The 13,168-nt window shown below is 37.8% G+C and overlaps 1 protein-coding gene and 1 long non-coding RNA gene across 2 annotated transcripts in view; both read right to left on the bottom strand.

Moving 5' to 3' along the window:
- The window catches only part of COL7A1 (collagen type VII alpha 1 chain), a 50,366-nt gene extending 50,138 nt beyond the window's left edge, over positions 1 to 228 (bottom strand). Inside the window, exon 1 of the mRNA XM_075832523.1 lies at positions 139 to 228. Within this exon, the coding sequence (XP_075688638.1) occupies positions 139 to 228 (90 nt within the window). The remainder of the gene's footprint in view (positions 1 to 138) is intronic.
- A 363-nt stretch (positions 229 to 591) lies between these two features.
- Positions 592 to 13,159, bottom strand: LOC142656835 (uncharacterized). Its single transcript, XR_012849765.1, has 4 exons — positions 13,106 to 13,159; positions 12,382 to 12,450; positions 11,910 to 12,023; positions 592 to 620 (listed from the first exon to the last, which is right to left on the bottom strand). It is a non-coding gene; the product is annotated as an uncharacterized LOC142656835 (long non-coding RNA).
- Between the last annotated feature and the right edge of the window lie 9 nt (positions 13,160 to 13,168).

Raw genomic sequence — 13,168 nt, 5'->3', positions numbered from 1 at the left:
AATGTAAAGGCAAAATATGCAAAACCTACAGGCGCATAGGCATTTTATATCATATTGGTTATGGGGTTCCTGTTGGATGGGTCCTCACAATTGAACAAAATGTTGATTTAATGCAAAGCTCATAACAGATGTCCTTACCTTTAGTGTTGAAGAATTGTCTTTCAGTATCGCGAAATGCCGGCTAAATATGGCAATAAAATCCCTCAATGAACCAAATATATGTCCCATTCATGACAACTGTGTTTAGGGTTATACATAATATAATAAAGTATAATAATGGAGCCATGTAATAATTATTTATAACATTAGTCATCCTGGGGACAGGAACAGGGAGAAACTATGTCATGAAGCAGAAGTGTTCTCAATGTAATTGTCACCTTTAAAGGGGCCGCAATGCATTATGGTCCTGAATTTTGCAACTTGAACGTGTAGTACACTACAGGCCCATGTACATACACCCAACATGTAAACAGACCCCCTAATTATTAAAATAAGTGAGCGACCTCTAGTGGTCGGGTTGTAGAATTGCACTCTAGGACAATTTAACATTCTGCCAGTCTCATATTGAGGTAGATAATTTGAAGTGCACTTACTCTCTCACCTCGTTCTCCCTTTTCTCCCTAGAAGAAAACATAAAACGAACACATTTTATGTTTGGATTAAGTCCAGTAATAATTACTCTTGTACATAGGGGGCAGTATTATAGCAGATATATTCTTGTATATAGGGGTCAGTATTATAGTAGTTATATTCTTGTACATAGGGGTCAGTATTATAGTAGTTATATTCTTGTATATAGGGGCAGTATTATAGTAGTTATATTCTTGTACATAGGGGGCAGTATTATAGTAGTTATATTCTTGTATATAGGGGCAGTATTATAGTAGTTATATTCTTGTATATAGGAGGCAGTATTATAGTAGTTATATTCTTGTACATAGGGGTCAGTATTATAGTAGTTATATTCTTGTATATAGGGGGCAGTATTATAGTAGTTATATTCTTCTATATAGTGGGCAGTATTATAGTAGTTATATTCTTGTATATAGGGGGCAGTATTATAGTAGTTATATTCTTGTATATAGGGGAGCAGTATTATAGTAGTTATATTCTTGTATATAGGGAGCAGTATTATAGTAGTTATATTCTTGTATATAGGAGCAGTATTATAGTAGTTATATTCTTGTATATAGGGGGCAGTATTATAGTAGTTATATTCTTGTATATAGGGGCAGTATTATAGTAGTTATATTCTTGTATATAGGGGGCAGTATTATAGTAGTTATATTCTTGTACATACGGGGCAGTATTATAGTAGTTATATTCTTGTATATAGGGGGATAGTATTATAATAGTTATATTCTTGTATATAGGGGGCAGTGTTATAGTAGTTATACTCTTGTATATAGGGGGGCAGTATTATAGTAGTTATATTCTTGTACATAGGGGGCAGTATTATAGTAGTTATATTCTTGTATATAGGGGGCAGTATTATAGTAGTTATATTCTTGTATATAGGAGCCGTATTATAGTAGTTATATTCTTGTATATAGGAGCAGTATTATAGTAGTTATATTCTTGTATATAGGGGGTCAGTATTATAGTAGTTATATTCTTGTACATAGGGGGCAGTATTATAGTAGTTATATTCTTGTATATAGGCGGCAGTATTATAGTAGTTATATTCTTGTATATAGGGGAGCAGTATTATAGTAGTTATATTCTTGTATATAGGGAGCAGTATTATAGTAGTTATATTCTTGTATATAGGAGCAGTATTATAGTAGTTATATTCTTGTATATAGGGGGCAGTATTATAGTAGTTATATTCTTGTATATAGGGGGCAGTATTATAGTAGTTATATTCTTGTATATAGGGGGCAGTATTATAGTAGTTATATTCTTGTACATAGGGGGATAGTATTATAATAGTTATATTCTTGTATATAGGGGGCAGTGTTATAGTAGTTATACTCTTGTATATAGGGGGGCAGTATTATAGTAGTTATATTCTTGTACATAGGGGGCAGTAGTATAGTAGTTATATTCTTGTATATAGGGGGCAGTATTATAGTAGTTATATTCTTGTATATAGGAGCCGTATTATAGTAGTTATATTCTTGTATATAGGAGCAATATTATAGTAGTTATATTCTTGTATGTAGGGGGTCAGTATTATAGTAGTTATAGTCTTGTATATAGGGGCAGTATTATAGTAGTTATATTCTTGAATATAGGGGCAGAATTATAGTAGTTATATTCTTGTACATAGGGGACAGTATTATAGTAGTTATATTCTTGTATATAGGGGGCAGTATTCTAGTAGTTATATTCTTGTATATAGAGGCAGTATTATAGTAGTTATATTCTTGTATATAGGGGGCAGTATTATAGTAGTTATATTCTTGTATACAGGAGCAGTATTATAGTAGTTATATTCTTGTATACCGGAGCAGTATTATAGTAGTTATATTCTTGTATATAGGGGCTGTATTATAGTAGTTATATTCTTGTATATAGGGGCAGTATTATAGTAGTTATATTCTTGTATATAGGGGGCAGTATTATAGTAGTTATATTCTTGTATATAGGGGCAGTATTTTAGTAGTTATATTCTTGTATATAGGGGCAGTATTATAGTAGTTATATTCTTGTATATAGGGGGCAGTATTATAGTAGTTATATTCTTGTATATAGGGAGCAGTATTATAGTAGTTATATTCTTGTATATAGGGGGCAGTATTATAGTAGTTATATTCTTGTATATAGGGGCAGTATTATAGTAGTTATATTGTTGTATATAGAAGCAGTATTATAGTAGTTATATTCTTGTATATAGGGGCAGTATTATAGTAGTTATATTCTTGTACATAGGGGGCAGTATTATAGTAGTTATATTCTTGTATATAGGGGGCAGTATTATAGTAGTTATATTCTTGTATATAGGAGCCGTATTATAGTAGTTATATTCTTGTATATAGGAGCAGTATTATAGTAGTTATATTCTTGTATATAGGGGGTCAGTATTATAGTAGTTATAGTCTTGTATATAGGGGCAGTATTATAGTAGTTATATTCTTGTACATAGGGGGCAGTATTATAGTAGTTATATTCTTTTTTTTTGAAAAACATTTTTATTGGTTTTCATACAATCATAATACACTTCCAACACAACATTTTATTTACATTCAGACAGATGTCTTCTTTAACTCACGCAGGAGCGTACACAGTGCAATATTTGAGGTCTTGTCGTTCCTTGGGTTAACATCATTTTATTATATTCTGTCTCCCTTTCTTGAGCACATCAAAGACCTTGTACCTTAGTAAGCTTATCCTTTATTATATCCCTGTCTCTTTGAACTCAACGCCCTACTGTCTTGGCCCTCACTTAAGCCCCTTCCTTGTCCACTATCTTCCCCCGGTCTTTCATCCTCTCCTTTCCTCTATTCATTCCCTTCCATCAATGCACTTTCAAGCTTCCCAGAGTACCTTTAATATCTTCTGTAAGATACCAAGAAGTATATCTGAAGTTCTCCATCAGTTCCCCTATCTCTCTTGCAGGCAACTGTTCTATAAATGGCCTCCATCGTTTGAAAAAACCTGAGGTTCTTTGTTTCTTATGTTTTGTCGTTTCTACTTTATCTGAATACATACAGACTCTCATTTGCTGAGTTACATGGTGTATTGAGGGGATATTGCTTTCAATCCATCCTTTTAGCAGGCATCTTTTGGCTACAAGAAATATTATATGCATCAGTGGGGGAATATGCATCTGAATCTCTGTTACTTCTGCACTAGCTACAGCCTTATAGTGAAAGAGCAACAGCATAGGGTCTGTTGGTATCTCTCTGTTCCATAGTAGCTGAACATAATCTAAAACTTTCCTCCAAAATTTTTGTATCTCTGGGCATGACCATATGCCATGGTATAAATCAGTATTTAATTGACTACATTTTGGACAAGCATGTATTCTGCTGGTATTAGCTATCGTTGCTGGAATATTGAAAGCATAAATTGCCGCATGCATTAATTTAAAGTGTGATTCTCTCCACACCTCATTCACCACACATTTCCTCACTACCTTCCAGCCCTCCAAAAGAGGACTTTTAACGTCTTGCATGTTCAAGGTGCGTCTCCAGTATGCAAACTGGTCTCTCGGAGCTACTCGGATGTACAATTCTCTTATGGTTTTGTAAAGCATCGACAGTGACGTCCTATGTGTCTCATCTCCAATCACCTCATCAAATGCATTATTTGTAATTTCTGATTCCAAATTCCTTACCAGTTTTGTGCAGAACGATTTAACTTGTAAATACTGAAGGAAATGGCTCGGGGAAATTCCAAATTTCTCTACTAATTCCGGTAATGTATATAATCTGGCCTCCGTAGCATGAAGTACATTGCCTACTGTCTCAATTCCCCTTTGTTTCCATGCTGTGAATAGAGAACTCGATTGCCCCGCTGGAAATTCTATGTGTGACCATAGTGGTAGATATTTGGATAACTGATATGACAGCCCCATCTTTTTCCTCACCTCCTTCCAGCACATTATAGTATCTCTCAGTAGCACTGATCCCTTTACATGTCTAGGAAGCGATGTTAGTCTAGTATGTAGTAAAGAGACGAGATCATGAGGTCCCGCCAGTGCCTTATCCAACTCGTAATTTGAATAGTGACTAGAATGCTGCAGCCAGTCCGCCACATGTCTAAATAAGCTGGCTATATTGTATCCCCTTAAGTGTGGTATATTTATCCCGCCTTGCCAGTGATAGCCTTGTAATTTAGCCATTGCGATTCTGGGTCTTTTATTTGCCCAAATAAACTTCGATATTTTAGTATTAAAGTCCTTCACATCCTTATGTTTCAATAAAATGGGCAATGTCTGGAGTGGATACAGCATTCTTGCAAAAGATATCATCTTAACCAGATGACATCTACCAAATAGCGAAAGGGGCAAATTTGCCCATCTAATAAGTTCATTAGTTATTTTCTGGAAAAGCGGTTTGTAATTGAGTTTATACAGAGTTTCTGCCGTTTGCCCTATCTTAATCCCTAGGTATGTTATGTGTGATGTCGCTACCTTGATACCTGTTTTTTGAATTTCTATGTTTTCCCTATGATTATGTTGTGATAATCTCAGCAACTCGCACTTTGCCGGATTAATCCTAAGCCCCGCAAAAGAACCATAATGCCTAATCAGGTCAAAGACCTTCTGTAAGTGTAGATTGGGTTTTGACATAAACAGAAGAATATCATCTGCAAATACTGCTGACTTCACTTCCTTATCCCCTATGTGTATCCCCGAATATAACTCATCACCTTCTAAGATCTTGATAAGGGGTTCCAGCGCCAGATCAAATAGCAACGGCGATAAGGGGCATCCCTGTCGCGTTCCCTTCTGTAATGCGAATGTCGATGACCTGAATCCCGGCGTGCAGACTGCTGCAGTAGGTTCCGTATACAATGCTCTCAGATACTGTCTGAAGTTCCCTTTTACATTAAACTTGTCCAGGACCATGTTTAGCCATCGCCATTCAACATTGTCAAAGGCTTTTTCTGCATCTATGACCACCAGAGCTGATTGGTCACATGACAATGGCCTAGTTTTAATCTCATCCATCACTCCCAGGACCTTTCTGATGTTAGTGACTGCAGCTCTACCCTTGATAAAGCCCACTTGTGATGTTCCCACCAACTGAGGCATCAAGACCGCCAATCTATTTGCCATTATCTTTGATATTAATTTAAGGTCCTGGTTTATTAGTGATATGGGTCTGTACGAACCCGGTTGCGAAAGATCTTTTCCTGTTTTGGGTAATACCTTTATGTACGCCATATTTGCCGCTGCTGGTATGTGGGTTCCCTGCATCAACGAGTTAAAATAGGATAATAATGTTGGTGTTATTTGTTCTATCATTATTTTGTAGAACTCTGCCGGGTATCCATCTGGTCCCGGAGCTTTACCTCTTGGTAATCCCTTAATTGCCATTTGTAGCTCTTCCATAGTAATTGGCGTATTAAGATTGTCTAATTGATCTGTGCTCAAAGTTGGCATATCTAACCTATCAAGCAACTGGTCTCCTTGTGTAGTGTTTGTCGTCTGTCCTTCTTTATATAATGTCTGATAATAGGATTTCAAAATGTCGTTTATTTTCCTAGGATCCGTGTGCATCTGCTCAGTATGATCTTTTAACTTTGTGATATGTGAGCGCGGCCGAAAACCCCTTGATAATCCTGCTAGCAGCCTCCCTGCCTTATTTCCAAACCTAAAAAGCTCCGCCTCGTAAATTGATCTGCCATATTTCTCCTTTTTGTCTAGCCACTCCTCGAACAATCTCTTGGCTTCTACCCACTGTCTCTGTTTGTCTGGCTTCGGGTCTGTCTGAAAGCTGGAATATGCCCCCCTTAGACCATCACTGTATTCCTTATATTTCTGAAACGTTTGCTTCTTTTTGAATGCAGCATAAGCCATGATCCTCCCTCTCAGTACCGCCTTCGCTGTTTCCCAGTATAATGCATATTCTGTTCTGTGTGTCGCGTTGTCCCCGTCATATTCTAACCACCAACCTCTCAATAGCTCTTGGAATCCTTCCTCATTTGCTAGCACTGTCGGAAATCTCCAAATGAAATCCCCCCCTTTAGGGTATGTGTCAGTCAGCATTATGCTCATTGGAGCATGATCTGAGATGACCATATTTTTTATGTCCACCTGCTCCAATCTCTGTATCAAGTGTGAGCTCAAAAAAATATAGTCCAATCTGGACCATGATTTATGTTGTGACGAAAAGTAAGTGTACTCTCTACCATCTGGATTCATATGCCTCCAGCTATCCCCCAGCATTGTGGCCTGTGTAAAGTTCGGCAGGATGTCGTCTGTTGCAAGAGATTGTGCGAGGGGATTTCGTTGCCTGTCTTCAGCCGGATCCATTACCGAGTTAAAATCCCCCCCCACTATTTTCAGTACATTTGTGTCCGCCAGAATCTTATCCTGCAGTTCTTGGAAGAACGCACGGTTGCTTGTATTGGGGGCGTATATGTCATATATACTTATTTCCCCCGCCGGTGTGTCCAGTAAGAGCTGTATTATGCGTCCCTCCTTGTCTGCATACTGTGAGCGTGTTGTGGATGTTAAATTTTTATGTATTAGGATCATCACTCCATTTTTTTTTTTAACTGCAGCTGACCCATAGACTTCTCCTACCCACCACTTTCTCATACGGAAAAAATCCTTATCTTCCAGATGCGTTTCTTGAAGCAGAGCTATATCAACTTTTAGTGAATGCAAATGTCTCAATACCATGGCTCTCTTATGGGGGGACAGCAATCCTTTAACGTTCCATGTTATTATTCTCATAAAACAACTAACAACATTGAGCTATGTTGACCATGCATATCTCTTAATCCCACTCCTATAATCAACCAAAACCTGCAAATTGTGTTGATAATTTTACTACTAATTAGCTCCCTTGTGGCTGCTTTGTATATTATTAATCTTCTGTCCTTTGATGTAAAACCAAAACTTTTAACAATCCCATAACTTTCCCTTCTATCCCCAAGGGTCCCTTGCCTTCCCGCACCCATTATTTTCAAAACTTCACTTTTTTCTAACATAGTGCTTTCTCCCGCTTTCCTAACCAAATAGATTCTATCCTCCGACCAAATAACAACATTACATATCACATCCCCCAGGAGTCAATCCCACCCCCGACGTCCTTCATATTTGTGAATATTCAGATGAGCCATCTGTCATGCTCACCCATCTTCTACCCGTTTCACTTAAACAGGCCAGTCTCCAAAGTCTCATCAAATTATAGTCCTGGTGTTTTATTTCACTACTCGTGGAGTCTGCGTCATTCTTTTTTCCCTTGGTGGTTGACTTTTCATTGACGGGGTTTGGACTTGTGCTGGCATCTCCTTCTCTGACGTTGACCTTGTCCCCTTCAGCGATAGATCCTCCTGCAACAAGTCCTTGAAAACTTCTTCAGCTTCTCGATGATCGGTGTCGATCTGCAAGGTTCCGCTTGGCGTTGTAACTTTCAATATCGCCGGATATTGGAGTTGGAATTTCAATCCCTTGTTATAAAAAGCGGTACATATCTTGCTGAATTGTTTGCGCTTTTTGGACACCTCAGCTGAATAATCCCCAAATATCATGATTGGTACTCCATTTAGCTTCGCCGGTCCCTGCCGCATTTTATAGGCTCTTAGTAGGGCTTCTTTGTCAGAATAGTCCAGATATCTTACTATGACTTGTCTGGCTCTCTTTCCAGCTCCTGCTTGTGACTGCTGCTGTTGTCGTTCTGGCCCCACTCGATGTGCTCTTTCAACCTTGCACGGCCCGTTCATGTTCAGCATTTTTGGCAAGTCATACTCGCATATTCGTTTCAGCTGTGCAACCGGTATGTTTTCTGGAAGACCTACTATGCGTAAATTGTTTCTCCGTGACCTGTTCTCCAAGTCGTCTATTTTGAGGGCCATCCTCTGCTTCTCTTCCATCAGCTCCTGAAGTGTCCCGTGCGTGTCTGCGGCTTCGTCTTCAAGCATTGAGATACGTTGTTCCACTTCATCCAACCGTGCCCCATGCTGAATGAGCTCGCTTTGAAATTGTTGCAATGAGGCCGCTATCGTATTTGCTAGCGTGTCCTGTATATCCGGCGTTATACGCTTAGCCACTTCCCTGGCCAATTTTTTGTAATCGATCACTGGTGTCATTGCCGCGCCAGAAGCTGTTCCCATCCCATCATCATCCGATAATTGATCCTCGTGTTCTGAGGATGAATGTCCTGTGGGCTGTTTATCTTTGCGGGTTACTGGCGGCATCTCGTTCCCCGAGGTACTTGCACGCACTCTATCTCTTGACCTGGTCACAATAACCAAAAGAGGCTTCTTGGGAGGCGGGATTGTATCCTAAAATGGCTTCTGTCTCCCCACAGTCAATCTCTATGCACCTTTCAGCAGCGCTTATGTGTAACTGTCTATACACAGTATGATTATTTTCTTTTGCTGGTCACTGCTTTCCCTTCTTTTAGCTCCTGTTATAATCTGCTTTTCACTTGCCTCTGTCTGACCGTGTTGAGAGTGTTTTCACTGGGGCTATCACCGGTATTCCTTCTGACTCCCCCGACACTGATCGATTATTCAGCCGTCTGCCTTATTCTCTAATACCGCTGCGTCATGCCCCCGGCCATGCTGCAAAATGGCGCCCGACTTTTTCCAGTGGGTGCCTCGTCTCCTCCTCTTTCCTCAGAGCCGTTATGGACTGGCTTGCGTGGCGTGAATTTTCCCCTGTGTTCGCTCCCTGATGCTGTACCTCTACATATGGCGAGGAAGATGCCTCCGACTCTGTCTTGTTCCGTCTGGCGATGTCGGGAGTGATCACGCGGGAGCGCCGGGCTGATGCTGCGCTTCCGTCTGTTTCCTCCGAACACCGGATTTATTTATCACCTGGCTGCTCCGCTCTTCCCCTCAGACTGATGCCGGAGCTGAGGTAAGATTTAATACCGGATTTCGGTCGTGGATGCTGTGTTAGTCGATTTATTTAGGTCAGTCTAGCACGGAGCGTTCTCTGCACCCTCCTCACATGTCAGCGCCGGAACCGGAAGTCGTAGTTATATTCTTGTATATATGGGGCAGTTTTATAGTAGTTATATTCTTGTATATAGGGGAGCAGTATTATAGTAGTTATATTCTTGTATATAGGGAGCAGTATTATAGTAGTTATATTCTTGTATATAGGAGCAGTATTATAGTAGTTATATTCTTGTATATAGGGGGCAGTATTATAGTAGTTATATTCTTGTATATAGGGGGCAGTATTATAGTAGTTATATTCTTGTATATAGGGGGCAGTATTATAGTAGTTATATTCTTGTACATAGGGGGATAGTATTATAATAGTTATATTCTTGTATATAGGGGGCAGTGTTATAGTAGTTATACTCTTGTATATAGGGGGGCAGTATTATAGTAGTTATATTCTTGTACATAGGGGGCAGTATTATAGTAGTTATATTCTTGTATATAGGGGGCAGTATTATAGTAGTTATATTCTTGTATATAGGAGCCGTATTATAGTAGTTATATTCTTGTATATAGGAGCAATATTATAGTAGTTATATTCTTGTATGTAGGGGGTCAGTATTATAGTAGTTATAGTCTTGTATATAGGGGCAGTATTATAGTAGTTATATTCTTGAATATAGGGGCAGAATTATAGTAGTTATATTCTTGTACATAGGGGACAGTATTATAGTAGTTATATTCTTGTATATAGGGGGCAGTATTCTAGTAGTTATATTCTTGTATATAGAGGCAGTATTATAGTAGTTATATTCTTGTATTTAGGGGGCAGTATTATAGTAGTTATATTCTTGTATACAGGAGCAGTATTATAGTAGTTATATTCTTGTATACCGGAGCAGTATTATAGTAGTTATATTCTTGTATATAGGGGCTGTATTATAGTAGTTATATTCTTGTATATAGGGGCAGTATTATAGTAGTTATATTCTTGTATATAGGGGGCAGTATTATAGTAGTTATATTCTTGTATATAGGGGCAGTATTATAGTAGTTATATTCTTGTATATAGGGGCAGTATTATAGTAGTTATATTCTTGTATATAGGGGGCAGTATTATAGTAGTTATATTCTTGTATATAGGGAGCAGTATTATAGTAGTTATATTCTTGTATATAGGGGGCAGTATTATAGTAGTCATATTGTTGTATATAGGGGCAGTATTATAGTAGTTATATTGTTGTATATAGAAGCAGTATTATAGTAGTTATATTCTTGTATATAGGGGGCAGTATTATAGTAGTTATATTCTTGTATATAGGGGCAGTATTATAGTAGTTATATTCTTGTATATAGGGGCAGTATTATAGTAGTTATATTCTTGTATATAGGGGGCAGTATTATAGTAGTTATATTCTTGTATATAGGGAGCAGTATTATAGTAGTTATATTCTTGTATATAGGGGGCAGTATTATAGTAGTTATATTGTTGTATATAGGGGCAGTATTATAGTAGTTATATTGTTGTATATAGAAGCAGTATTATAGTAGTTATATTCTTGTATATAGGGGCAGTATTATAGTAGTTATATTCCTGTATATAGGAGCAGTATTATAGTAGTTATATTCTTGTATATAGGGGGCAGTATTATAGTAGTTATATTCTTGTACATAGGGTGCAGTATTATAGTAGTTATATTCTTGTATATAGGAGCAGTATTATAGTATTTATATTCTTGTATATAGGAGCAGCATTATAGTAGTTATATTCTTGTATATAGGAGGCAGTATTATAGTAGTTATATTCTTGTATATAGGGGCAGTATTATAGTAGTTATATTCTTGTACATAGGGGGCAGTATTATAGTAGTTATATTCTTGTATATAGGAGGCAGTATTATAGTAGTTATATTCTTGTATATAGGGGCAGTATTATAGTAGTTATATTCTTGTATATAGGAGGCAGTATTATAGTAGTTATATTCTTGTATATAGGGGCAGTATTATAGTAGTTATATTCCTGTATATAGGAGCAGTATTATAGTAGTTATATTCTTGTATATAGGAGCAGTATTATTAGTTATATTAGTTATATTAGTATTAGCAGTATTAGTAGTATTAGTATTAGTATTAGTAGTTATAGTTATATTCTTGTATATAGGGGGCAGTATTATAGTAGTTATATTCTTGTATATAGGAGGCAGTATTATAGTAGTTATATTCTTGTATATAGGGGCAGTATTATAGTAGTTATATTCTTGTACACAGGAGGCAGTATTATATTAATTATATTCTTGGCTTTAGAGACAATTTTATAGCAGTTATATTTTTTAGATATAGGGGATAGTACACATGCATAACATGAGACAGTAAAATATAAAAAAAATTACCTTCACCGATTGTCCTGGATTGCCTGGAGATCCGCTTGGTCCTTCTGGCCCAGGTTGTCCTGAATTTCCTGGTACTCCTCTCTGCCCTGGCGTTCCAGGCTGACCAGAAAGCCCCTAATAAAAAATAACAATTTATAATGTGTGCGTTTACTATTATATGTACTATCTGTATTTAGTTGTATTTATATATTCAGAATATTTACGTCTGTCACCCATAGACTATAATGGTATCCGTTTATTGTATACATCATGAAAGGCTATTGAAAAGCCCATAACGTATATGTTAAATGTAGGCTTAAAAACATGATGCCCTAGAGGCCTAAAACACATAATAAATCTGGCGCAAGGCATGCACGCAAGATTTTTGGCGCACATTGAGACAGAATTCTGTCGCACTTAGCTTAGTAAATCTCCCCCAAAGTGTAATAGAAAGTTGCCGAAGTTGTAGAAAGTTATTATTTATTGAACTTACTGGAAGTCCTGGTTCACCTTTTCGTCCTGGTACCGCTCCTCCGCCATTTATAACCTCTCCAGGTTCACCCTATGTAAAGAAGATATAAGATAAAAAGACACTGTATTATGTTGTATATTGTATTGTTTATTATGATATAAGGAATAATGATAATGTTTGTAGTCCAACCACGGTGTAAATACGAATCGTAGAGGGCCCTACATTAAAAGTTTGAAAGGGCCACAGCTCTTTGGGTAAATCGGCACAGTATTTCACTTGTGAAAGCAGACACTTGTGTTACAGAGCAGCTGCTACTCCATTTTTAGCTGCAGGCATGAAGTTGCAGCCATAGACAGCCATTTTGAAAGCTATGGAGAATTGTCTTTGGTCACCCAGTCACAGATTATAAAAACCGTTCCCTGCTCTCTTCCCTTCTACCTCCCCCTCTCTTTATGCCTTTTCAATCATGTGTTTGTTACCCCCTGTATCCACTATGCCTTCTTGGTGTGTAAGAATAAATTCCTCCTAGACTAGGAACAGCCACATAACAGCCCACATGCACCCTGGGAGATAGCAACACAAACTCCTCCTCTTAAAATTTCAATAGAAACAGCTGTCAGGCACGGCCTGGTAGAAAATGGCTTTATTATATGGTAAATAAAAAAATTACGTGTTTTAAGGGCGCGTATCTGATTTAGACGTGGGGCTAAGACTATGGAGGATTTTATCTTGCCCTTCAACTTACCGGTAATCCTCTCTCTCCTTTTGGACCAACTGGACCTGATGATCCACGATCCCCCTAAGAAGA

Source organism: Rhinoderma darwinii, chromosome 7, assembly GCF_050947455.1.
Source record: "Rhinoderma darwinii isolate aRhiDar2 chromosome 7, aRhiDar2.hap1, whole genome shotgun sequence".
Taxonomy (NCBI): domain Eukaryota; kingdom Metazoa; phylum Chordata; class Amphibia; order Anura; family Rhinodermatidae; genus Rhinoderma; species Rhinoderma darwinii.
This window is presented reverse-complemented; position numbering and strand designations above follow the sequence as displayed.